Consider the following 27,732-nt stretch of genomic DNA (forward strand, 5'->3'; position numbering starts at 1 on the left):
GGGGCCACCTTGAGACTACATAGTGAATTCCAGGTCAGCCTGGGCTAGTGCAAGACCCTACCTTGAAAAACCAAAACCAAAACAATAAGAACTCCCCCACCCCTATCCGCCCACAAAAAAGTTGCTGAGCATGGTGGCACATGCCTTTAATCCCAGCACTTGGGAGGCAGAGGTAGGAGGATCACTGGACATTCAAGGCCATCCTGAGATGATGGAGTGAATTCTAGATTCTAGGTCAGCCTGGGCTGGAGTGACATCCTACCTTGGTGGCGAAGTGGGGGGGGGTGTGTGAAAATAACAAAGGCCACATGTATAGCATGAGTTCATATGCTTCTTTCTTTTTTTTTTTTTTTTTTACATGCTTTCTTCTTGATTTTTTAAATTTTTTTTCCTCAATTTTTACTAACATTTTCCATGATTATAAAAAGTATTCCATGGTAATACCCTCCCCACCCCACTTTCCCCTTTGAAATTCCATTCTCCATCATATCCCCTCCCCATCTCAATCAGTCTCTTTTTTTTTTGAGTTTTTTTTTTAAAGAAGGTCTGCCGTACAAAGGTGCACATCTTTTTTTTTTTAATTTTTATTTATTTATTTATTTGAGAGCGACAGACACAGAGGGAGAGAGAGGGAATGGGCGCGCCAGGGCTTCCAGCCTCTGCAAACAAACTCCAGACGCGTGCGCCCCCTTGTGCATCTGGCTAACGTGGGACCTGGGGAACCGAGCCTCGAACTGGGGTCTTTAGGTTTCACAGGCAAGTGCTTAACCGCTAAGCCATCTCTCCAGCCCGAGTTTTTTTTTTTTTAATTTAATTTTTATTCATTAGAGACAGAAAGAGAAAGAGGCAGAGAGAGAGAGAGAGAAAGAGAGAGAGAGAGCATGCGAGAGAGAGCGCCAGGGCCTCCAGCCACTGCAAACGAACTCCAGACGCGGGCGCCCCCTTGTGCATCTGGCTAACGTGGGTCCTGGGGAATTGAGCCTTGAACTGGGGTCCTTAGGCTTTACAGGCAAGCGCTTAACCACTAAGCCATCTCTCTAGCCCACTGTCTCTCTTTAATTTTGATGTCATGGCCTTTTCCTCCTCTTTTGATGGTCTTGTGTATGTAGTGTCAGGCACTATGAGGTCATGGATATCCAGGCCATTTTATGTCTGGAGGGAGCATGTTGTATGGAGTCCTACCCTTCCTTTGGCTCTTACATTCTTTCTGCCACCGTTTCCACATTAGACCCTGATCCTTGGAAGGTGTGATCAAGATGTTACTCAATACTCCAGTCCCTTCTTTCCAGCACTGTGATATCTTCTGAGTCATCCCAAAGTCACTGCAATCTGAAAAGAGAAGATTCTCTACCCAAAGTGAGAATAGCGTTAATATAAGGGTATAAATATTAAGAGAAGTGCTTACTGGGCAGTTTGATAAGCATAGTATATACATTTTTCCAGACATCAGCAGATGTTACACCCCTGGGGCTCATGACTACCCCTGTTTGAAGTTTTCAGTATCAGGGATGTGTTTCCCCCCCATGGAGCAGACCTCCAGTCCAATTGGAGGGCAGTTGGTTTCTACCATGACAGACGTGCCACTATTGCAGCCATTGGCTCATTTGGTCATATGCTTATTTCTGACAGTTCTTAGAGTAGTAGTCAAGTTCAACCAAACTTTACAATTAAGGATTTCACAGAGCCTTGTTAATGTTTTGTTTTTTTTTTTCCATCTTGCGCAAGTAAGGAACAGGCTCTTAAGGACTCCGCTATTCAATCAAAACAGGAAAATGTTGTTTTGCTGGACGTAGTGGTGCACAGCTGCATTCCTGCATGTAGGAGGTGGTGGCAGGAGGGCCAGGAGCTCCTGGTTATCCTTGGCTTCAAAACTTCAAGGCCCCACCTTGTTTTCTGTTTGTTTTTTTAAATATATTTTATTTATTTATTTATTTGATTTCAGCCACTGTAAACGAATAGATGTGCCTCCTGTGCATCTGGTTTACATGGGTCCTGGAGAATCAAACTGGGATCCTTTGGCTTTGCAGGCAAATGCCTTAACTGCTAAGCCATCTCTCCAGCCTTGAGACCTTGTTTTTTTTTGTTTTGTTTTCCAATCAAGGTCTCTGAATCTTTATTTTTTACACAGTGGTTATATAGGGGAAGAAAAAGGGGAGAATAAGCTGGCTGACGGGATTTAGGGCCTTGGAATTGTCAGGAAACTTAGAGGGGATGTAATCAGGTGTTTATCTAATCTTGCCTCAATGGCTTCACATGCTGATTGCACCAGGCTTCACAGCCTGACCATAAACTGGTCTTTTGCAAAAGATAAGATTCTGTAAGCAGTCTGCTGAGTGATGGATGGACCAGCTTTCTGAATAATGAGTCAACTCATGAACAGGCCCAGTCAAAATGGAGAGGCTTTTGCTCTATGGCTCCTAACAGTGTAACTGTAATTTTATTTCACAATAGGGAAATCCTGTGGGTATTTGATGTGGTGATTGGATCTAGACTGGTAGATTTGTCTTTTGCTCTGAGAAGCTTCCAGTAGTGTGCCTTTTCATTCTTAGATGAGTGAAATGAGTTGATGGACTAGGTGAGCCAGTGGAGAGACCTTGAGGTTGAAGATTTGGAAATGAGCGTGGTCCGTGGGGGAGGGCATCATGCTGGGTCTTAGCTGGCCAGTAAGAGGCCTGAGCTGGCCAGGGAGCTATGCCAGGAATATGGCTGGATATAGTAGGCTCTGGCAGGAGCTGGAGCTGGCAATCCAATGGCCTAGGCCACATCCTGAAGTGTGTGGGATCCCACAGGACTACAGCATTTAGCCTGTCAGTGATCAACAGATTCCAACAGAGAGGTTTCTAGAAGAGAAGCCTTCAGGGCTTCATGGATCCAGTCAAAGGTACCCATGGGCAATGCTTGCTCTTGGCACACTTACTAGGCCATCCAAAGGCCAGCTACAAAGTCAGATGTTGAAGGTGAGATCCCAGAGCTCAACGACAGCATCACCTCTACTAGACTTCTGTCCTGAGTGAGGTTGGAAAGATCTTGTTTCATTAGCAGCAGACAAAAATGGGGAAACCTATCAACTCAGAGAGAGGGGTGTAAGTCTAAACCTCAAAACTGTGATAAATACACTGTCAGTGTAGGCTGTAGAAACTACTTTTCTGAATGCATATTTAACAGGACTCTTGGGTTGGCGGACTTGATGCCCTGAGCTTTTCAAGTGCAGAGGAACTCTGTGCTGTGTGGCAGCCTTTTTGCTGTTCTTTCGCTAGCCTCTCTTCTTAGCCCTACACGAAGGATCAATGAGGACACTGCAGCTCTTCAAGACCTTGTTTTTTAAAGTTTTATTTTTGTTTATTTATGTATTTGCAAGGAGAGAGAGAATGAGAAAAAGAGGGAGTGGACACACCAAGACTTTCTGCCACTGCAAACAAACTCCAGTTGCATGTGCTACTTTGAGCATCTGGCTTTATGTGGGTACTGGGGAATTGAACTTGGGTTGTCAAGCTTTGGAAGCAAGCATCTTTAACTGCTAAGCTATCTCTCCCGCCCTATTTTTTAGAACATAAAATAAGACAAAGAAATTATGTTTCTTGTGTCTCCTTTATTCATGATAGTATGTTACACATACATTTCCTTCACTGATACTCTGTTGCTCTTGAGATGACATAGCAGTGTTTCATTGTTTATCTATTTATATGCCCTTCTTTTTGGCACAGGTCCAGATGTGAAAAAGCTTTGTGTCCTTAGCCAAATTTTGAAGGATACATCTATAACTATCAACCATGCAATTATTACCAGCTATAGCATCGAGAATTTCCAGGATGAATGTAGATGCATTTTGGAAAGACTGAAGACAGATGGACAGTTCATTTTGGCCAGGAGAGTAGCAGAGTTAGCGGAGTTACCTGTGGACAGCTTGGTTATTGAAGAGGTATCTATCATTAATCTTTTAAGTTAATGAAGCTGTTAGTTTTTTAAATGAATATTGAACAGAGAACCAAGTGAGATATAACTTATAGACGAGGCTTTACCTTTGACACACACAGTTTTAAAATACTTATTTGCAAGCAGAGAGAGAAGAGACAGAGAATGGGTACATAAGGGCCTCCAAACACTGCAAGTGAACTCCAGATGCACATGCCACTTTGTGTGTGTGGCATTATGAGGATACTGGAGAGTCAAACCTGGGTCGTTAGGGTTTGCAGGCAAGTGCCTTAAAATAAATTGGAGGCTGGGCTCAAGAGATGGCTTAGTGGTTAAGCGCTTGCCTATGAAGCCTAAGGACCCTGGTTCAAGGCTCGATTCCCCAGGACCCACGTTATCAGATGCACAAGGGGGCGCACATGTCTGGAGTTCATTTGCAGTGACTGAAGGCCCTGGTGTGCCCATTCTTTCTCTCTGCCTCCTCCTCTCTGTCGCTCTCAAATAAATAAATAAAAATAAACAAAAATTTAAAAATAAATAAGTAAATAAATTGGAGGACTATTCTGACTCAGTTCTTTAGAGGTGCTGAAATGAGTTTCAGGTGAAAATACCTTTATTAAAACCAGTCACCAGTAGTGGGAAAAGCTGAGATTGAGTTGGCCGATAGCAAAGCTGTCAGGACAAAGGAAGTTCCTTACTTGGGTAGACTTTTAAAGGGAGGGGTCTAACTAAAGATAAGGACTTGCTACCAAGTGGGCATGACTTGCACTGCTGTATGCTGAGGGCTAGGAAAACACCAGAAGTTACTGACCATCCATCAGGTTGCCATGTTTCTGCCTCTGCCTGCAGCAGTCTGTGTTCTAATGGTCACAGCAGGGGCTTGTAAGGCTCTATCCCTGACACTGCACAGCAGCATGGTGATTCTGCAGCAGCATCTGCTCTCTTAATAGGGATAAGCTTAGCATGTTCGTTATTGAAGAAGATATGCTTTAAAGTAAGCACAGTCTGCAGAACGCACTATCACTATTTTCATTTGAATCAAATTAAATAGAAGCTAGCTTTCTCTTGAACCTCATTCAACTAGATAAATTAAAAATTATTTTTCATACTTTAACTTTCTAGGGTCATCTAATGTTTCTTATATTATCAAGTCCCATGTTCTCTCATATGATTTGGTTTTAGTAACTATGATACATATTTATGATACTTCTTTATCCTAAAAAGGCTGAATTTGCTTTGTTTACTTTCATAGATAATCCAGGAAATGCAGACTTTAAAACACCTTGAACATTGGTCTCTAAAACAAGCAAGAATTGACTTCTGGAAAAAATGCCATGAGAATTTTGAGAAAAACTCCATTTCAAACAGAGCAGCTTCTTCCTTTTTTTCTACCCAGGCCCTTGTGGCCTGTGACCACCCAGCTGGACAAAGCAACATGGAGGAGTGCCATCTGCTGCTCACCCTGGCGGGGCACTGGCTTGCCCAGGAGGACCCAGTTCCCTTGGACAAGCTGGAGGAGCTAGAGAAACAGATCTGGATCTGCCGTATCAGCCAGCAAACCCTCAGAGGGAATCGAGAGCAAACAGAGACCAGATTGTCTCGACAGACAATTTCAACTAATGGTGAACTTTCCTTTGATAGCTTAGCCAGTGAGTTTTCTTCCTCCAGGTTGACTGCTCTGAACACATCAAAATATTTAGAACTTAATGGCCTTCCATCCAAAGAGACTTGTGAGAAGAGATTGGATTGGAAAGATCAGGAATCTTTGAACTTTCTGATTGGGCACCTACTGGATGATGGTTGTGTGCATGAAGCAAGTAGAGTATGCCAGTATTTCCATTTCTATCATCAAGATGTGGCCTTGGTGCTGCACTGCAGAGCCCTAGCCTTGGGAGAGGCGAGTGTGAATGAGCTGCACCCAGAGATCTGTGCTCTCCTTCAAAGCTCTGAGCTGCCTGAGGAAGAGGAGAACCCTGACACTGCTCTACGGAAAGTCCACAGCAGTAAGTGAAGGAAGTCACACTGCCCTCACTTGCCCACTTTGCCACTTGGTGCCAAAAAGGGAAAGATCCCTTGTGACATAATAGTTACACTCAGGTAAAGGGCCATAAAAACTACCAAAAGGTAGTCAACGAAGTAACAAACGTCTATCTCTTCACCTGAATAGGAGAGATTCCATCTGGCTTGTAGCTAGTTCACTGACCATTAGTCTATGCAGTATGATTATAACTGTACATCTATAGTATACAGAAATAAGGTATTCATGTTAATCTTGTATCATATAACTTTGTTAAACTTGCTTTTTTCTAATAATTTGACTATAGATTCCTTGGTTTGATCTGTGATTTACTCATATACTCAAAACTTTTTCTTCTTCCATTTCCAGAATGCCCTGCTTATTTCATTTACTTTCTGTCTGAAGCATTCCCTTCAAGAGCTGCCTTGCTAGCAACAGGTTATTAGTTTTTGTTGTTTTGTTTTGATGTAGGGTCTCACTCTAGCCTAGGCTGACCTAGAACTCACTCTGTAGTAGTCCCAGGCTGGCCTTAAACTCAAGGCGATCCTCCTCCCTTTGCCTCCTGAGTGCTGGGATTACAGGCGTGCACTACCATGGCTGGCTAGTTTTAGTTTTTTTCTTTTCTTTCATTTTTTTTTTTTTGTTGATTTTTTTCTGTCATTTCTTCCTTTCCTGGGAATGTTTCTATTTCACCTACATTTTTAGGTTTAATTTTTTTTTTAACTGACAACTTCCATAATTGTAGACAATAACCCATGGTAATTCCCTCCCTCTCTCAACTTTCCCCTTTGAAACTCCACTCTCCATCATATCCCTTCCCCCTCTCAATCTGTCTCTTTTATTTTGATGTCATGATCTTTTCCTCTTATTATGATGGTCTTGTGTAGGTAGTGTCAGGCACTGTGAGGTCATGGATATCCAGGCCATTTTGGGTCTGGAGGAACACTGTGTAAGGAGTCCTACCCGTCCTTTGGCTCTTACATTCTTTCTACCACCTCTTCGGCAATAGACCCTGAGCCTTGGAAGGTGTGATTGAGATATTTCACTCCTCTGTCACTTGTTCTCAGCACATTGGTGCCTTCTGAGTCATCCTAAAGTCACTGCCATCTGAAAAGAGAAGGTTCTCTACCAAAAGTGAGAGTACCATTAATATATTAGTATGAATATTAAGAGAAGTGATTAACGTGCAGTTTGGTGAACATAGTATATACATTTAGCCAGACAGCAGCAGACATTACACTCCTAGGGCTCATGACTATCCCTATTGTAGGTTTTCAGGATCAGGGATGTATTCCCTCTTTTAGAATGGGTCTCCAGTCCAATTAGAGAGCAGTTGGTTCCCTCCATAACAGACATGCCACTATTGCACCTGTTTGCTCATTTATCCTTGCTGGCTAAATTTAAGGCTAGCAGTGTCCATTGTTGAGTATCTTCACTGGTGTTTTCTCTTTCTCCCATTGAACTGCATGCAGCGTAGCTTTCTGTCAGCTGGTCTGCATAGAGGAGGTTTCCAGTTCAGCTCCAGTAAGATTTCTCAGTCAGCTTGCAGCCTAAGTATGTGGAGTCTTCAGCAGTAGTCTTACCATCTATTCTTGGTGGGAATACAAAAGCCTCAGCAATGGCCTGTAATGATTTGGGGTTATCAGTGACCTCCCTTGCCAACAACTTACTAGGAAGTATCCCATCCCTGGCACTGAGAATTTTCTAGTAACAATCTATGGCTTCTGGGTATGCCATTGTCCAAAAACGTAGATTTCCATATGATGTCTTTGTATCCTCTCAGCTTTTAATTACCTCTCTCTCCACCTTTCCTTTACTTAATCTCTTATCTTGACTCATTTCACCCCCATTAATCTGTTCTTCTACTTACACATATGCAATACCATTCTGTTAAGTGCCCCCTCCCTCCCTTTCTATTCCCTTTGCATCCGCTTTCTAGCTTACTGTCCTCTGCTACTGAGTTTTATTCCTACTGGTTTGTTGGCTTTTTCTTTTTCTTTTCTTGACAGGATCTTGTTGTGTAGCTCTGGCTGGCTGGAACCTGATAGTAACCAAGCTGAATTTATGGCGATCCTCCTGTCTCTGCCTTATAAGTGCTTGTATTAACAGGCTTGTGCCACCACACCTGGCATCAATTTTTTGAAAATGTGTTTATGTAATGGCATCTATTTTGTGTTATATGGCAGATTTTTTCTGCATAGAAAACTGTTAACTATTGCCAGCTTTATCAAAAGCAGCTGGGTCAGGCTGGAGAGATTTCTTAACAGTTAAGGTGCTCACCTGCAAAGCCAAAGGACCCAGGACCCAGGCTTGATTTCCCCAGGACCCACATAAGCCAGATGCACAGGGTGGCACATGCATCTGCAGTTTGTTTGCAGTGGCTGGAAGTCCTGATGCACCCATTCTCTTTTTATCTGCCTCTGTCTCTCTCTCCTACTTTTTCTCCCTCTCTCTGAGATAAATACATAAAATAATTTAAAATACATACATATATATATATATATATATTTAAAAAGCAGCTGGGTCAACCCATCTCTCCAGCCCTGTCATTTCTTTTCTTTTCCCTCAATTTTTATTAACATTTTCCATAATGATAAAAAACATCCCATGGTAATACCCTCCCCCCCAACTTTCCCCTTTGAAATTCCATTCTTCATCATATCTCCTCCTCATCTCAATCATTCTACTTCCATATATACAATACCAACCTATTAAGTACCCTCCTCCCTTCCTTTCTCCTCCCTTTATATCTCCTTTTTAACTTACTGGCCTCTGCTACTGAGTTTTTTCCTTCTCATTCAGAAGCCCGGTCATTTGTAGCTAGGATCCACATATGAGGGAGAACATGTGGCACTTGGCTTTCTGGGCCTGGGTTACCTCACTTAGTATAATCCTTTCCTGGTCCATCTATTTTGCTGCAAATTTCATAACTTCATTTTTCTTTACTGCTGAGTAGAACTCCACTGTATAAATATGCCATATCTTCATTATCCACTTATCAGTTGAGGGACATCTAGGCTGGTTCCATTTCCCAACTATTATAAATTGAGCAGCAATAAACATGGTTGAGCACGTACTTCTAAGGAAATGAGATGAGTCCTTAGGATATATGCCTAGGAGTGCTATAGCTGGGTCATATGGTAGATCAATCTTTAGCTGCTTTAGGAACCTCCACACTGATTTCCACAATGGCTGGACCAGATTGCATTCCCACCAGCAGTGTAGAAGGGTTCCTCTTTTTCCACATCCCCGCCAACATTTATGATCATTTGTTTTCATGATGGTAGCCAATCTGACAGGAGTGAGATGGAATCTCAATGTAGTTTTAATCTGCATTTCCCTGATGACTAGTGACATAGAACATTTTTTAGATGCTTATATGCCATTCATATTTCTTCCTTTGAGAATGCTCGATTTAGCTCCATAGCCCATTGTTTGATTGCCTTGTTTGATTTTTTATTATTTAACTTTTTGAGTTCGTTGTATATCCTAGGTATTAATCCTCTATCAGATATTTTTCCCCATTCTGTAGGTTGCCTCTTTGCTTTATTCGTAGTGTCCTTTGCAGTGCAAAATCTTTGTAATTTCATGAGGTCCCAGTGATTAATCTGTGGTTTTATTGCCTGAGCAATTGGGGTTGTATTCAGAAAGTCTTTGCCAAGACCAATATGTTGAAGGGTGTCCCCTACTTTTTCCTCTAGCAGTTTCAGAGTTTCTGGTGAGGAGATGGAACTCAAGTAGTTTTAATTTGTATTTCCCTGATGTCTGAGGATGTAGTACACTTTTTTAGATGTTTGTAGACCATTTGTATTTCTCCTTTTGAGATATCTTTATTTAGTTCCACAGCCCATTTTTTGATTGGGTTATTTGATTTTTTTTTTAATCATTTATGTTTTTGAGTTCTTTTTATATCCTGATATTAATCCTCTGTCAGATGTATAGCTGGCAAAAATTTTCTCCCATTCTGTAGTTTGCCTCTATACTCTATTCACTGTACAAAAGCTTTTCAATTTCATGAAATCCCAGTGGTTGGTTAGTGGTTTTACTTGCTAAGAAACTTGGTTATATTCAGAACCTTGTTGCCTAGGCCAAGATGCTGAAGTGTTTCTCCTACTTTTTCCTCTAGCAGTTTCAGGTCTGGTATTAAGGACTTTGATCCATCTGGACTTGATTCTTGTACATAGAGAGAGATAAGGGTCTATTCTTCTACACATAGATATCTAGTTTCCCCATCACCATTTGTTAAAGAGACTGTCTTTCCTCCAATGAAGATATTTGGCATTCTTGTCAAAAATTAGATGGCTGTAGCTGCCTGGATTAACATCTGGGTCCTCTGTTCTGATCCACTGATCTCCATGTCTGTTTTTGTGCCAGAACCAAGCTATTTTTGTTACTATGGTTCTGAAATATAGCTTACAATCAAGCATGGTGATACCACCAGCCTTTTGTTGCTTAGAATTGTTCTATTAGAGGTTTCTTTTGTACTTCCAAAATAATTTTAGGTTTTTTTTTAAATTTCCATGAAGAATGCCACTGGAATTTTGATTGGGACTGCATTAAATGTGTAGATAGATTCCTTTTGTAAGACTGACATCTTTACAATATTGATTCTTCCAATCCAAGAGCAGTGAATGTCTATTTTCTTGTGTCTTCAGCAATTTCTGTCTTGAGTGTTTTTAAAGTTTTCATTGTAGAGATAGATCCTTTACTTCCATGGTTAGGTTTATTCCAAGGTACTTTTTTTTTTTTGATGCAATTGTGCATGGTAGTATTTCCCTGATTTCCTCCTCAGAACATTTGTTATTAGCATATAAGAAAGCTACTGATTTCTGTGTTTATTTTGTATCCTGCTACATAGCAGTAGTCATGCTTATCAGCTCTAACAGTTTCCTGGGAGAGTCTTTAGGGTCCTTTATGTATAGAATCATATCATCTGCAAATAATGATAATTTGATCTCTTCCTTTCCAATTTGTATCTTTTATGTGTGTCTCTTATCTTATTGCTATAGCTAAAACTTCCAGTACTATATTAAATAAAAGTGGGGACAGTGGATACCCTTCTCTGTTCCTGATTTTAGTGGAAATGCTTGGAGTTTTTCTCCATTTAGTATAATGTTGGCTATAGGTTTGCTGTAAATAGCCTTTATTATGTTGAGATATGTTCCTTCTATTCCCAGTTGCTTGAGGACTTTTACCATGAAGGGGTGTTGGATTTTGTCAAATTCCTCGTCTGCATCTATTGAGCTGATCATGTGATTTTTGTTCTTCAATCCATTGATATATTACATTTCTACATTTGTGTATGTTGAACCATCCCTGTATATCTGGGATAAAACTTTCCTGGTTGGGGTGAATAATCTTTCTGATATACCCTTATATTCTGTTTTCCAGTATTATGTTCATGAAGGAGGTTGGTCTGTAATTTGCTTTGTTTTCTATCAGGTTTTGGTATCAGGGTGATGCTGTCTTCATAGGAGTTTAGTAGTATTCCTTTTCTATTTTATGGGAAACTTTGAGGAGCATTGGTGTTCTTTTGCATGAAGATCTAATAGAATTCAGCACTGTGTCCATTTGGGCCTGTGCTGCTTTTTGCTTGGGAGATTTTAAAATTAATTTATATGTATGAGAAGAGAGAGAAGGAGAGAAAAAGAGGCAGATAGAGAGGGGCACATCAGGGCCTCCAGCTACTGTAGACTAACTCCAGATGAACGTGTCCCCTTGTGCATCTGGCTTCCATGGGTCGTGGGGAATTGAACCTTGGTCCTTTGGCTTTGTAGGCAAATATCTTAACTGCTAAGCCATCTCTCCAAACCAGATTTTTTTTTGTTTTGTTTTGTTTTTCGAGGTAGGGTCTCTAGCCCAGGCTGACCTGGAATTCACTATGGTGTCTCAGGGTGGCCTTGAACTCACGGCGATCCTCCTACCTCTGCCTCCCAAGCACTGGGATTAAAGGTGTGCGCCACCACGCCTGGCCCAAACCAGATTTTTTATAACTGCTTTGATCTGTTTGATTTGGTCTGTTTAAATGGTTTATCTCATCTTGATTTAATTTTGGTATGTCATATAAATCTAGGAAGTCATCCATTTCAGATTTTTAAACATAGTGGACTTTATGTTCTTACAGTATGTCCATGATTTTCTGAATTTCATTGGTATATATTGTTATGGTGTCATTTTCATCTCTAATTTTATTAATATGTATCGCCTCTCTTTCTTTTGGTCAGATTTGCTTAGGGTTTATCTTATTTATCCTTTCAAAGAACCAACTCTTTGTTTCTTTGATACTTTGTATGATGTTTTTTGGTTTCCACTTCATTACTTTCCACACTAATTTTTAATATTTCCTCCCATCTACTGATTTTTGGTTTGCATTATTCCTTTCCTAAGGCCTAGGTTGAAGCATTAAGTTGTTTACTTGTGACCTTCCTTTTTTTTTTTTTTTTTTAAGGTTGGGTGTGGCGGCTCATGCCTTTAATTTTCTTTTAAATTTATTTATTTGAGAGCGACAGACTCAGAGAGAAAGACAGATAGAGGGAGAGAGAAGGGGCGCGCCAGGGCTTCCAGCCTCTGCACATGAACTCCAGACGCGTGCGCCCCCTTGTGCATCTGGCTAACGTGGGACCTGGGGAACCGAGCCTCGAACTGGGGTCCTTAGGCTTCACAGGCAAGCGCTTAACCGCTAAGCCATCTCTCCAGCCCTGATTTGTATTTTAATCCCATTGTGGTCAGATAGTACAAGGAATTGTTTCAATTTTCCTCTATTTGTTAAGATTTGCTTTGTGACCTAATACATGGTTTAGAGAATGTTCCATGCACTGTTGAAAAGAATGTGTATTCTGCAGCATTTTCTTTCTCTCTCTGCTTTCAAATAAATAAACATAAAATTTTGTTTTGGTTTTTTGAGGTTGGTTTTCACTTTAGCCCAGGCTGACCTGGAATTCACTCTGTAGTCTCAGGGTGGCCTCAAACTCATGATGATCTTCCTACCTTTGCCTCCCAAGTACTAGGATTAAAGGCATGTACCACCACGCCCGGCTCAAAAAAATTATATATATATATTTTAAAAATCAAATAATTATGGAGAGAGAGAGAGAGAGGCTGGAGAGATGGCTTAAGAGGTTAAGGCACTTGCCTGCAAAGTCTAAGGACCCAGGTTTGACTCCCCAGTACCCATGTATAGCCAAATGCACAAAGTGGTACATGCATCTGCAGTTCATTTGCAGCAGCCTAGAGGCCCTGGTACACATTCTCCTACCTTCTCTCTCCTTGCATATAAAATTTTTTTTAGCCGGGCATGGTGGCGCACGCCTTTAATCCCAGCACTCGGGAGGCAGAGGTAGGTGGATTCCCATGAGTTCAAGGCCACCCTGAGACTACAGAGTGAATTCCAGGTCAGCCTGGACCAGAGTGAGACCCTACCTTGAAAAGCCAAAAAAAAAAATTTTTTTTTAATCCAAAGTGGATTTTAATTTTGCCGTCCTTTTAAAGTTTATTTGACTTTTAGAAACAGGTACATAGAAGACTGACGAAGGAAAAGGGAAACTGGCAGCAGGACTGAGATACAAGGGTCAGGTGGTAACCAAGGCAGTGACTGGAGAGGTTTTGGAGATAGACGGCCCAATCTGTTGACTTGTTTGACACAAGGAGAAAGTGGGGAGGAGTATGTGTGTAGTTGATCTGTAGAGCAGTAGTGTAGTTTTGAGTCTGAAGTAGCCATGAGGCCACTGAAGTAATCCTGGATGGGGTTTCTGAAAGATTATGATGAAAGAAGTTGAGGTGGAGCCCTGTCAGAAGAGGGGATGGAGAGGCCGTCCTGGATTGTTAGTGCCAAGAGCTGTGCACAGAGACGTGAAGTCACAGGGAGCTGAAGAGAGGCCTTTTCCTGCCAGCCTTACTTGTTTGCTTTCAGCTTCAAGTTTGGAGAGTCAATCATTTGTGATGGTGCCACCCAATGACGAAATAGTGATGACTCTGAAAACTCTGACAAGCAAGTGCCTCAATGGGAAGAACTACTGTCGGCAGATCCTCTGTCTGTATGAACTTGCCAAGGTATGTGCCACAGGAGCCCACTCAGAGAGTGAGGGAGGTGGACCTGGAACATGTCCTCAGCAGCTCTTGAGATGGTAATCTTGGGAGGGCTGGGGATGTGGGCGAGTGGTACGGCCCTTGCCTAGTGTGTCCAAGACCCTGGGTGTGATCCTTAGTACCACAAGGATACAGATAATAACGAGCTTTTGTTAGGATGTTGGCCCATTTGGGGACTAGAAGGGAGGACAGTAGGCTAAATGCCATACTAGTTTGAGTCTTGGCTGCAGCTCACCCAACCAGAAAGCTAGGGCAAGAGATTTCACTTTCATAGGTCTCTGGCAACTTGACTATGAGGGTTTCTTCTAGATTTCATGAGACACTCCATATTGAGTGCAATGCATATAAAAACAGAAGTCAGCAGGCATGGTGCATGCCTGGAATCCCAACACTCAGGAGATTGAGGCTAGCTTGGGCTACAGAGTGAGACTGTCTGAGAAAGCAAAACCAAAACAAACAAGTAGAGTATGGTAGTTCATGCCTGCAATCCCAGCACTCAGGAACTGGAGGCAGGATTGAATTTAAGGTCATCCTTGGCTACATAGCAAGTTGGAGACCAGCCTAGGATATGTAAGACCCTGTCTCAACAACAAACCACACCAAGCATGGTGGTTTAGAGGTAAGAGGACTGCTGAGTTTGAGGCCAGCCTGTGATTAGAGAGAACTCCAGGTCACCCTGGGCTACAATGAAAAAAATAAAAAGCCAGAGCATGGTGAGGCTTATTTATTTATTGTAAGAGAGAAAGAATGGGCATGCCAAGCCCTCCAGCCACTGCAAATTAACTCCAGAAGCTTGTGCCATCTTAGCTTTCATGTGGCCTGGGGAATTGAACTTGGGTCCTTAGGCTTTGCAGGTAAGCTTAGCCCAAGACATCTTTTTGAAATTGATTTAGCTGCTATTTGGGAAGTGTATTTTATTCCCCCTTTTTACATTTTTGTTTTGTTTTTTTCAAGGTATGATCTCCCTCTAGTCCAGGCTGACCTGGAAATCACTATGTAGTCTCAGGATGGCCTCGAACTCATGGGAATCCACCTACCTCTGCCTCCCAAGTGCTGGGATTAAAGGTGTGCACCACCATGCCCGGCTCCTTCTTACATTTTATAAAGACTAAAAAGCTCAGTGGAGGCAACTTAACTGATGTTTTCTGATGACAATTCTGCCCAGTTCTGTTTTTGATGAAAGGACTAAAAGTGTTAATTGCTTCTTCTATATTTCTTACCCAGGGTGAAGGATTTTTTTTTTTTTTTTTGAGAGCGACAGAGAGAAAGAGGCAAATAGAGAGAGGGAACGGGTGTGCCAGGGCCTCCAGCCACTGTAAACAAATTCCAGATGCATGTGCCCCTTGTGCATCTGGCTAACGTAGGTCCTAGGGACTCAAGCTTCAAACCAGGGTCCTCAGGCTTCACAGGCAAGTGCTTAACCACTGAGCCATCTCTCCAACCCAGGATTTTTAAAAATATTTTATTTTTATTTATTTGAGAGATATACAGAAATAGGCAGGTAGAGAGACACAGAGAGAGAATGGGCATGCCAGGGCCTCTAGCCACTGCAAACAAAGTCCAGATGCCTGTGCTCCCTTGTGCATCTGGCTAACATGGGTCCTGGGGAGTCAAACCTGGGTCCTTTGGCTTTGCAGACTAGCACCTTAACTGCTAAGCCATCTCTCCAGCCCTGGGTGAAGGATTTTTAAGCTCACAAAACAAAAGTCTGTGCACATGGCACTTCAGAAAGTCACCTTTGTTTTCACCTAGCTTCTAGAAATGATTGGCTTTCTTTCACTTCTAGGAACTGGGCTGTTCATATGCAGCTGTTGCAGCTGGGGATGGTGAAGCGATGCTTCGGGCAATCTTGGCCTCTCAGCAGCCTGATCGATGCAAACAAGCTCAGGCCTTCATCAGCACCCAGGGCCTCAAGCCAGACACTGTGGCTGAACTAGTGGCTGAGGAGGTGACTCGAGAGCTGCTGAAACCATCAGAGGGAACAGGTGTTATCTTCTAAACCGTCTAGGTCTTCCCAACCTCTCAGACCTCATTCTCAGGTTCCCAATAGCAGTGATTTGGGCATTATGTTCACAAAATTTGAATATTGCTCTCTGGAGTCCAGATTATTCTTGGAAAAGAATACATTCTATTCATTTTGTTGCTCTGTAATGTTTTATGATCATGCTTAGAGAAGCTCTGCCTTCTCTTAGACCAGAGAGCTTGGCAGTGGAACAGCTAGAGAGAGCTACATCAGCATTACTTCCTGGTCCCAGGCTTGGGCAAAACTGTCTTCCTGGCATCATGCTGTTGGTCCTCTCCCAACTCACAGCCTGTCTCCACATCTTCCTATACAGGACAAAAGCAGATAATCAACCCAGCAGAGGAAAGTCAAACATTTATTCAGCTAACTGCCCTATGCCAAGATCGCACATTGGTAGGCATGAAGTTGTTGGATAAGATTTCCTCAGTTCCACATGGGGAACTGTTTTGCAGTAAGTTCTTGACTTCTATTCTTACATCATTGAACCTAACTAAACAGGTCTCCACAACAGGATTTGGGTCATTGTTCTTATTCTGTAACCTACCCCTCCACTATAGCTTGTAAGTTCTTGTAGAAAACTATAAGGTTATTTGAAAAAAAAAAAAAAAAAAAGAGGTATGGGAAAGTATTCTAAAATTGTAAAGCACAGAAAATGGTAACCTTTGATTCTATATTATCCTACAAATGAGGATATTATTGTCTCAGTGTCATAAGAAACAGAAGCTGTGAGAAGCTGATTAACCTCTAGATGAGCTGGTTATTCCTATAACCCCAACAGTCAGTAGCTGAAGCAGGAAATCGAGAGTTCTAGGCCAGCTTGTATGAGAACCTCATCTCAATGAAACAAGGGCTGGGGCTGTATTTCAATGGCAGAATATTTGCCAGCCCTAAGGTTGGCACTCCAGCAACACACACACACACACACACACACACACACACACACACACACACAGAGACAGAGACAGAGACAGAGACAGAGCTGGGATTGGTGGTTCTTGCCGGTAATCCAAGCATTTACACCAATCCTGCTTCAGCTTCCTAAGTTTCAGACCAGCCTGGGCTGTAAAACAAATCCTTGTCTTAAAAGACAAAAATATGAGGCCGGGCGTGGAGGCGCATGCCTTTAATCCCAGCACCCAAGGGGCAGAGGTAGGAGGATCAACATGAGTTTGAGGCCACCCCGAGACTAAATAGTTAATTCCAGGTCAGCTTGAGCTACAGTGAGACCGTACCTCAAAAAACAGACAAACATATATATATATATATATATATATATATATATATATATATATATATATATATATATATATATATATGTTGATTTCCCAGGACCCACGTAAGCCAGATGCGTAAGATGGCACATGCATCTGGAATTCATTTGCAGTGGATGGAGGCCTTGGTGTGCCCATTCTCTCTCTCTCTAATAAATAAATACAAATAAAATAAAATAAATCACTGAGTGGTAGAGCAGTGCTATTTGAAACTAGTCTGATTTCAAAGCCCATTCATTTTCACAATGTTTAATTCATTACATGCATTCAATAGGGAGGCTTTATCTAATACCTTTTCCCTGCAAGAGTAGGGGTATACTAGGCAAAGGATATTTCCCAGTGGTTGAACATACTTGTTTAGTTAGTATGTCTAAAGTCCTGGGCAACACAAAAACAAAGGCATTATAAGGCATAAAATATTGATACATTTTTAACTTTATATGCTATTGTTAACATTTTTCATGACATTGTGAAGTCTATATATAATTTAATGATTACACAGTCTTTCTCATATATAATTAAAACCATGTATTCTTGTGGGAAATCTTTGCTATTTTTAACATGCTGATGCTGCCCTTGGAGGACAGTTCTCTCAGGCAGATCCCTCACCCTCTTGCCAGGCAGAAGGTAACCAGGAGTTACAATTTCATCTTATATCAGTGTCCTCCCCACCCAGCCACAGAGCTCCTGATCCTGGCCCATCACTGTTTCACCCTGACATCCCACATGGAGGGCATCATCAGAGTCTTACAGGCTGCCCGGATGCTTACAGATAATCACCTGGCCCCCAATGAGGAGTATGGACTGGTGGTAAGTAGTCTTCTGAAGCCCACCCTCTGTCCTGGGTTTGTTTTTTTTTGGGGGGGGGTTGTTGTTGTTTGCTTTTGATTTTTTGGGGTAGGGGCTCACCCTAGCTTAGGCAGACATGGAATTCACTATGTAGTCTCAGGGTGGCCTTGTACTTACAGGTGTGTGCCACCACACCTGTCCTCTGGGGCATTTTTTGAAAGGAGCAGTTAGGCTGGGGCTCCAGCTCAGAGCTGATGGAGCCTCAGGGAATTCTGCCCATCTACTTGAGAATGATTGGCCAGATGGCCCAGCCCTCTGCACTGTTAGGATTTCTGAAAAAGCAGAAAGCAAAAGGGCTCCCGCCACATTCCAGGTTGTACCCTCTTGATGGGATAGTCAGCGTTTCTCAAGGGCCAATACAGCTGCATTGTTCCCCAAGAGAACCCATCTATGAAAGAACTACTTAAAGCCTCATGCCTCCCAAATTCTTTGACCCAGGTAGGCAATTAAACTATAGGAGTAGTGACAAGCAGCAGCACTTACCCATAAGGGTACCTCAGCACTTGATAAATCAGTCAAGAAACAGAAGGGTGACTAGTCAGTGACGTCCTAAAGATTCACTTCCAACCCCCCTCCTTACACAAGCCCATTGGATGAATAGGAAGGCCTGATGCATGGTAGCCTGGCCATTAGCCCTTCTGCCCATGGTGCTGGCATGTGAATCACAGTACTGGGGCAGGTAGTAGTCTGGCTGACAACTGCAGGGGATGCTGACGTAAGGCCTTTCCTTCAGGTGCGTCTCCTCACTGGCATTGGAAGGTACAATGAGATGACATACATATTTGATTTGCTGCATAACAAGCACTACTTTGAAGTTCTGATGAGGAAGAAGCTTGATCCGGTAGGTGTGAAGCAGTGAGCTTCGGGATGGTGTACACACATTCGGGGTCTGAGCTGCTCTCAGGAACGTATCAGCGAGGGCCAGTAAATGTGCAGGAGGGAACTTCAGGACTCACACTGTTACATGTGGCTTAAATTAGAGTTCAGTTTAGCTAGTGATAATGTTGATACTAAGTATTGAAAATATTTGTTGCCTCTCACCATCAGTCACTGTTTTAAAAGTGCCTGTTTTAGGGCTGGGAAAATGGCTTAACAGTTAAGCTGTTTGCCTGTGAAGCCTAAGGACCCCAGTTTGATTCCCCAGGACCTGTATTAGCCAGATGCACAAGGAGGCACATGCATCTGGAGTTCATTTGCAGTGGCTGGAGGCCCTGGTGTGCCCATTCTCTTTCTCCCTATCTACTTATTTCTCTCAAATAAATAAATAGCATCTGCAGTTCATTTGCAGTGGCAGGCTTTGGTACCCCCGGTGTGTATCTGTCTCTCTCATTTAAAAATTTTGGGCTGGAGAGATGGCTTAGCAGTTAAAGACACTTGCCTGCAAAGCCTAAGAATCAATTCTCCAGGTTCCACGTAAGCCAGATGCACATGGTGGTACATAAGTGGAGTTTGTTTGCAGTGGCGCACCCATTCCTTCTTGCTATCTCAAATAAATTTTTAAAAGAAAAAAGCCAGGCGTGGTGGTGCATGCCTTTAATCCCAGCACTCAGGAGGCAGAGTTAGGAGGATTGCCATGAGTTTGAGGGCACCCGGAGACTACATAGTAAATTCCAGGTCAGCCTGGGCTAGAGTGAGACCCTACCTCAAAAAACCAAAACAAAAACAAATAAAAATAAACACCTGTTCTAGCAGGGACAAAATCCCTTAATCCCTTTTGAGAACCATGCTATAAGTGATCTGTTAGCTTTGAAGCTAGACTTGAGGGCTGCTAGAGGATTTTCTGGGGACCATGAAAAGTATGTGAAGAGCTAGTTTAGGAAGACATGCATAGGCCAGGATCAGAAAAGCCAAAGAAACATTTATGCTAATGATCAGAAAGAAGCCTGGTTTGCTCAGGTGTTTGGGCTCAAGAAGGCCTGCCTGTCTGTTCCCAGTATGTTGATACCTGGAATGTCACTCGTATTGCCTGTTTGCAAATCATTTGGGTGATTTTGTTGCCTTTGCTCATTTCACCTTTATAAGAGTTAAAACTAAAGTAGAAAAATAATCTCTTTAAAGTTCGGCCAGTTTTAGGACAAGCCAATCCTGATGACAGGAAAGGAGCCAACACTATACTGGATCTAAAGGCCTATCCTGGGCTGGAGAGATGGCTTAGTGGTTAAGCGCTTGCCTGTGAAGCCTAAGGACCCCGGTTCAAGGCTCGGTTCCCCAGGTCCCACGTTAGCCAGATGCACAAGGGGGCGCATGCGTCTGGAGTTCGTTTGCAGAAGCTGGAAGCCCTGGCACGCCCATTCTCTCTCTCTCCCCCTCTGTCTTTCTCTCTGTGTCTGTCGCTCTCAAATAAATTAAAAAAATAAATAAATAAAGGCCTATCCTCAGGTCCCTCATTTTTTTTCCCACTTGCCCAGCTGTACACTTTTTTTAAAATATATATATATATATATTTATTTATTTGAGAGACAGAGAAAATGGGCATGCCTCCAGCCACTGCAAACAAACTCCAGACACATGCACCCCCTTGTTCATCTGGTTTATGTGGATCCTGGAGAATTGAACTGTGGTCCTTTGACTTTGCAAGCAAGCACCTTAACCACTAAGCCATCTCTCTAGCCCAAGTTGTTTCTGAAGCAGTTTTGCACGTAAATACTTTTAATAACTTTATGATTACAAAAGTAATGTGCACACTCTTTCAAATGAATAAATAAAAAATATTTTTTAAAAAAGACTAGAGAGATGGCTTAGCAGTTAAAGCACTTACGTGCAAAGCCAAAGGCCCAGGTTTGATTCCCCAGGACCCACATAAACCAGATATACATGGTACATGCGTCTGGAGTATGTTTGCAGTGGCTAGAGGCCCGGGTGCCCATTCTCTCTCTCTCTGACTCTTTCAATAAATAAATAATATATAGCAATACCAAAAACGTCCTGTGTCTTTTCATCTGGAGATAGCCACTACTAACAAGTACCAATGTAGTTTAATGCCTACAAAGTATTCTTTTTTACTTTGTACATTCTGGCCATTTCTAACTAAATACCATTATGTTTTTGTTACATTGATTGATCTTACCACATTTCTTTTTACAAATAATTCAGTGGGGTGTGGTGGCCCACGCCTTTAATCCCAGCACTCAGGAGGCAAAGGTAGGTGGATCACTGTGACTTTGAGGCCACTTTGAGACTACATCAGCTTGGGCTAAAGTGAAACCCTAGCCTGAGAAAACAAAATAAAAAATTAAAATTAACTTATTTAGGTGGGAGGTAGCAGGGGAGAGAGAGAATGGGTGTGCCAGGGTCTCATGCCACTACAAAGGAACTCAATACACGTACCACTTTGGGCACATTTCCTCATGTGGGTACTGGGGAATCAAACCCAATTAATCAGGTTTTGTAAGCAAGCAACCTTTAACTGCTAAGCCATCTCCCCAACTTTTTTTTTTTTTTGACAGAGAAATGGACGAGGAGGGAGGGAGAGAATGGGTATACCAGGGCCTCCAGCCACTGCAAACAACTTCCAGATGCGCGCGCCCCCTTGTGCATATGTTTTATGTGGATTCTGGTGAATCAAACCTGGCTTTGTAGGCAAACGCCTTAATCACTAAGCCATTTCTCCAGCCCCTCCCCCTTTTTGAGACAGTTTCACTCTCTCAAGCTGACCTGGAACTTCCTCTATAGCCTGTCTTAAACTTGCAACAGTCCTCCTATACCTCAGCCTCCCAAATATGGCACTAAAGACTTGTGCCACCATGCATAGACTCTCTGCTTATTGTTTAATTTCTAGAAAATGAAATTAGGGGGAGGTGGCTCAGTGGATGAGTTCAGTTCCTCAGCACCCATTTAAATAGCTGGATGTGGCCATACTCGCCTCTAATTGCAGTCATGTAGGGAACAGAGACTGAAGTGCTGGGTTTGCTGGTCAGTGTAACCAGAGGTTGGGGTGGGGAAAATGGCAGTCCCAGGTTCAATGAAGGCAGGTGAGAGGGCACCTGATGTCCTCCTTTAGCTTCTGCACCTATGCATATAAGTGTATGTGCTACATACAAAGAGAATAAAACTGTAAGAAGAAAATGGAATTGAAGCCAGGCATGGTGGTGCATGCCTTTAATCTCAGCACTTGGGAGGCAGAGGTAGGAGAATCACTGTGAGTTCAAGGCCACCATAGAATACATATGAATTCCAGGTCAGGCTGGACTAGAGTGAGACCCTACCTCGAACTCCCCCCCCCCCAAAAAAAAAGGAAATGAAAAAGGCATTGTTAGATCCGCATGCATTAAGGTATGTCTTTTCTGACCAGGTTTATAACACTCCCAAAAGAAAAGGGTGCATGCTTATTTCCTTACACTCCAAATAGTATTGCTTTTGAATTTATTTTCCTGGATATTTTAAGGAACTCACAGAACCGAAGGACTCAGCCAGTCCTGCCCCACATGCTTACTGAAATTTGATATTCCATTTTTCCTGGCCAGAATGGTACCCTGAAAACAGCCCTGCTGGACTACATCAAACGCTGCCGCCCTGGAGACAGTGAAAAGCACAACATGATTGCCCTGTGCTTCAGCATGTGCCGGGAGATTGGGGAGAACCATGAGGCAGCTGCCTGCATCCAACTGAAATTGATTGAGTCTCAGCCCTGGGGTAAGAAAGGTCATAGCACTACCTTCAAAGTAGTCCCCTAATGCCAACCCTGTAAGTTTCTGAGAGGTAAGAGCCAGTGTCCATGAGACTGGTGTTAAGAGCTGAGGTATCTCACTTAGCACCAACCCACCTGGCAATACAGTAACCTTAGAATTATGTTCTTAAGTTCGGTGGCCTGTGTATGCAAGAAACCACTATGCATGCTGATACCCAAATACCACCTCAGAATGAACTTCTACCAGGGAGTACATTTCTAGCCCAAAAGCCTTTATCTGAGATATACTGCCTCTGTGAAAATGACTGGGATAATTCTTTTAGCTCATTGTCATGGTGTGACCTGGAGAGCGAGACTCAGCAAGTGTCTTATTCCCTTGTAGAGGACATCCTCAAGGATGGGCCCCACCTGAAGCAGCTCCTGGTCAAGGCCCTGACACTGATGCTAGATGCAACAGAGAGTTATACCAAGGTAACCAGTGTTTATCCTTGAGTTAGGAGGTCTGTAGTAGTAGAGATTACTTTCTTGTTTTGGGGCTCTTCCAAGTGAAGAAGGATATAATAATCCAAGCAAGGGCAGAGGAGTGAGTAGTTGTTGACGATCCAGAGAAGAGATGATGGTAGCAAAGTTTTTCTTTCCTGTGCCTTTTCCACCTTTGTCCTCCAGGACTTCTGTGTGCGACAGGCCCTGCATTGTAAACGACTTGCCAAGCTGATAACACTACAGATTCACTTCCTGAACAGTGGCCAGAACACAATGCTCATCAACCTGGGCCATCATAAACTCACGGACTGTATCATGGCCCTACCTCGGTTCTATCAGGTGAATAAGAACATTCTGGCCAATATTGGTACATCTTATGGTGTCCTCACTCTTGGGGTCCAGAGGCTCAGTGATTTCCATATTTTGTTGTCCTACAACAATCTCCTAAGCCTGACAGTTTTTGAATGGAGTACCCAGAGCAGGACTGAAAAACAGGTCTGCCCAGAGATTAAATCTTGGCCTTTAAACTAAAGGGATTGAAATCTGGGTTTGGTGGCCTATGTGTGTAATCAGTCCTAGTACTCAGGAGGCTGAGATAGGAAGATCACCAAGTTAAAGGCCATCCTGAGCCACAGAATGAGTTCCAGGTCAGCCTAGGCTATACTGAGATCACATCTCAAAAAGTACACATCAGGGGTAGTTGGAAATAAAAAGGATTGCTATCAGGGACCTGCTCTTTATACAGCTGAGTTTTTTCCCAACAGTTTAACCAATCCATTGTGAAGAAGATTAAAAGCACAAGTAGAAGGGGGTATGGTAAGGGAACTGCTAAGTACACACCAGACTTTTCACCAACTCTGACATGCAGAGCCTTTTAGATAACTTATACTGATCATAGCTCACTGTGTGCAGTACTGCTTCCTAGAAGTTTGCCTTCAACTTTATATCACATGGGATCTAATGGTGCCATCCTTTCTCCCATCCTTTTAAGGCTTCTATTGTGGCTGAGGCCTATGACTTTGTTCCTGATTGGGCTGAAGTTTTGTACCAACAAGTGATTCTTAAAGGAGATTTTAATTACTTGGAAGAATTTAAGCAGCAAAGGTTATTAACACCCAATATATTTGAAGAAATTTCAAAAAAGTAAGTATTACAAAATTGGCTATAAGCCAAATATAGTGAGCACATGCCTATAATCCCAGCTTGGGAGGTGTAAGTTTAAGGTTAGCCAGGGCTACATACTGACACTATTTTAGTAAGAAAGAGAGAAAGAAAGGGAGAGAGGAGGTAGTGGGGGAGAAAGAAAAAAAAGTAGACTGTAAGCTGAAAACCCCAACCCAAAAGTAACTTTGAAATTCATCAAGAGCCAATGCTAGAAAAACTTCCCAGGCAACAGCAGCCTGTTACAGGCAGTGGTTTCAGAGCTCATAAACCTCACAGAAGATACAGGATTTAACTTGGACCTTGTTATGTTTCTTTGTGTAGATATAAACACCACCAGCCTACTGAAAAGGTCACAGAGAACCTGAAAAAGTTACTTTCGTATTGTGAAGATATCTACCTGTATTACAAATTGGCATATGAACACAAGTTTTTTGAAATTGTAAATGTGCTTCTGAAAGATCCTCAAACAGGATGCTGTCTAAAGGATATGCTTGCAGGTTAGATGATTTCAGACGTGCCTGTTTTTTAGACTGATGAGGTTCCGAGAGAGGCTAATGACAGTATAGTGTGTCGGGGAACACTGTTATTTGAGTTAAAAGCCCAGGAGTGTACCAACCACATCAGACCTCTTTGTAGCAGCAAGTCGTGAAAGAGAAACTTTACAAGGAAATTCCTATTTTGAAGTGACTGCTCATCTATAACGCTGTATATAGATAGGATCAAAAGCTTCCTTTTAGGACAGCTTCTGCATTAGAAGATATAGTAATGATTAAGAAATACCTGTGCCTGCAGACTCCAGTTTCAAAGAAATTTAATATTATTTACACAGTTAAGAAACAGGTGATACATTTTCATTTGTTAGAAACTGATCTTTCTGTAATAAAATAGATTTTAAATTCAGTGTATGTCATTATTACTGCTAAGGAGAGCTCAGCCCTTGTCTGTCTTCAACAATGTTTACTGTAATTATTGCTGAGTAATCACAGCTTTCTGTTAATTCCTCAAGTCATTTCAATGGCCCTGTTTTCCACTTAGTTTATGGAGCTTTGAGGCTCCATTTCCTCTGGAAGAATTTTTTTTTTTAAACTGTTCAGGTTGTGACGATTATGGGACCACAAAGGGCTAACCACAGTTTAATCACTTTAAATGATCAACCAATTAATGCTTATACCAGTAACCTGAAAACTAGACTTCATTAGTCCAAATAAATAGTTCTATGTACTTAGTATCCAAACAAAATAACTTCCCAAATAATAAGCAAAGGCAGACTTTATAGATATACTACTCAAGATCTGGCAACCATTCTTATTATAGAGCTGTAACTACATCAAGCACTGATCAAGCTTTTATAAGTATACAGAGAACTCTAGGCACAAGAGCTGCATTTGATATTCTCCATAAACTATCTCTTGGGAGGAACACAAAATTTAAGTCCTCACAATAGTGATTTTATTAAATTAGTTGCTTTATAAAACATTGCAGATGTCATAATTGTTAACATAACAATTTACCAAACTGTAGTTAACTGGTGCAGTTTGCTGAGCATGTTTTATAAAGGAAAGGAAATGCCAAAACCCTTTTAAAAGTTTTTTCCGTTGCAGCCTAGAACAAAAGAGATTTGTTTCTCAAGACACTTGAATCAGGCAAATGAACACAGGTAGCGAGTTCCCTCCCCCATCTGAAGCATCCATCAGGAGAAGCAGGCTGATAGATACAAACTAGACGGTCAGTGCACACAAGGGAGGGGACCTTCTTCAGCTTCAGAGTGGGAGGGTTTTGGTCATTACAGTAAGTATCAAACTAGTACTTTTCAGCTGCATTATCTTCACTCTGATAGTAGCAGTCTTCTTCACAATATATTTTAATATCCTGAAGCTCAATTTTAAGATAAAGCAATTGTAATACTAGGTGCACACCACATGCCCTTGCTGCAAACTGCTTTTCTTGACAAGTTATGAAATAGTTCAAGGAGGTATGGTTAAGGCTGTATTACTGAATGGTGCTGGTAAATACTACACAATTTTTTTTGTCATGTTGCAACCTTTTTCCCAATTTAGTGACTGCTGCTATGGAATCAGATAGCAACAAGGACAACATTATTAGGTTTGTTGTGTTTTGAAACTATGATTTAGTAGCAATTGAGGTTCCCAATTTTAACCCCTTGACAACAAGATCCAAGTTCCCTCATTTGCACATTAGCACCTAAGTGTCAGGGGGTTATATAACCAGCACAAAAGATACTGCACTTCTGATTGTAGCATTTGGCAGAACTGAAAGGAAAGGAAGTTGTGCTACATGTTGAAGGGACTGTGGGCAACAGAAAGAAGACACCAGAAGATAAAATGTCACATGAAGTCTTCATAGTCTTGTACATATCCTCCATCATAACCACCATAATCTGCCAGATCGTCTTTCATGGTGGCCTTTAATCCCCCTCCAGGAACAACACCTTTCTTCTTCTTTTTGGCTTTGCTTTGCTAAAGATGAAAGAGAGTTACTTAATTAATGAAATTTTTATCTGCTACAGGCAATCTATCTGATACAACAAGCTCTCATAAATGTGAAAGCCTCTGGTCCCAGAAAAATTAAGGCTCTTTAAGGGAGATATGAAGCTAACCCACAGCAACTTCTAACAACCGAGAAAAAGAGGAATATTAGGACACTAGACACCATGTTCCTAGCCTATTGCAACTTAAATGGTACCAGTGAATTGCTTTTATGTTTTGACAGGCTCCTGACTACACACATGGAGATAATTCTACCTAAGACTCTATCCTAATGCAATAGGCCTTTTCCCTGATAGCTTGCTCTTACCTTTTCTTGCTTCTGTTTTTCACTGCAGAGCACAGTCAATGAATTGGTAATCTTTTTCAAGTCATCAATTTCCACTTTAAAACAAAAAAGAGACATACCACAAACTTCACTTTTTAAGGATTCTGAAAAGTAAAAGCAAAATAGAAATCCTTCTAAAAGTATTACAAGAAAACTAATTTGTCCATCATTAATCTTAAATAACTTTAAGATGAGTGAATTTCGCATTTGTGATTAACAATACGCCACTGCTAAACCAAAAAGAAACTGTCTTTATCTGTCTCATTGCTCCCTAGCATCCGTAAGGTAGACTGACTTATCAGTTTATAAAGGAGAGGATTAACCACACCTTTCTATCACATAAGACACTTACTGGGGAGCAGCTGCATGAACATGAGATAATTCTTTCTAGCCAGGAACTAGAATGAAAATAGTATCTCATTATCATACCAGGTAACAGGTCTATTTAGTGAACATGTCCTTTCCTTAT

At 41.9% G+C, this 27,732-nt stretch overlaps 2 protein-coding genes across 2 annotated transcripts in view; one reads left to right on the forward strand and one right to left on the reverse strand.

Annotated features, from left to right (window-relative positions):
• The window catches only part of Spg11 (SPG11 vesicle trafficking associated, spatacsin), a 100,322-nt gene extending 74,991 nt beyond the window's left edge, over positions 1 to 25,331 (forward strand). The window contains exons 29-40 of the mRNA XM_045156991.1: positions 3,705 to 3,919; positions 5,165 to 5,915; positions 13,839 to 13,978; positions 15,801 to 15,999; positions 16,351 to 16,488; positions 17,985 to 18,118; positions 18,891 to 18,998; positions 22,621 to 22,789; positions 23,167 to 23,255; positions 23,451 to 23,606; positions 24,259 to 24,410; positions 24,753 to 25,331. Coding sequence (XP_045012926.1) covers positions 3,705 to 3,919; positions 5,165 to 5,915; positions 13,839 to 13,978; positions 15,801 to 15,999; positions 16,351 to 16,488; positions 17,985 to 18,118; positions 18,891 to 18,998; positions 22,621 to 22,789; positions 23,167 to 23,255; positions 23,451 to 23,606; positions 24,259 to 24,410; positions 24,753 to 24,933 — 2,432 coding nt within the window. The 3' untranslated portion in view covers positions 24,934 to 25,331. The remainder of the gene's footprint in view (positions 1 to 3,704; positions 3,920 to 5,164; positions 5,916 to 13,838; positions 13,979 to 15,800; positions 16,000 to 16,350; positions 16,489 to 17,984; positions 18,119 to 18,890; positions 18,999 to 22,620; positions 22,790 to 23,166; positions 23,256 to 23,450; positions 23,607 to 24,258; positions 24,411 to 24,752) is intronic.
• A 526-nt stretch (positions 25,332 to 25,857) lies between these two features.
• Eif3j (eukaryotic translation initiation factor 3 subunit J) overlaps positions 25,858 to 27,732 on the reverse strand; it is a 34,531-nt gene continuing 32,656 nt past the window's right edge. The window contains 2 exon segments of the mRNA XM_004673324.2: positions 25,858 to 26,908; positions 27,246 to 27,319. Of these exon segments, the coding sequence (XP_004673381.2) occupies positions 26,777 to 26,908; positions 27,246 to 27,319 (206 nt within the window). The 3' untranslated portion in view covers positions 25,858 to 26,776.

The sequence above is a fragment of the Jaculus jaculus genome, chromosome 8 (genome assembly GCF_020740685.1).
Source record: "Jaculus jaculus isolate mJacJac1 chromosome 8, mJacJac1.mat.Y.cur, whole genome shotgun sequence".
In the NCBI taxonomy this organism is placed as follows: Eukaryota; Metazoa; Chordata; class Mammalia; order Rodentia; family Dipodidae; genus Jaculus; species Jaculus jaculus.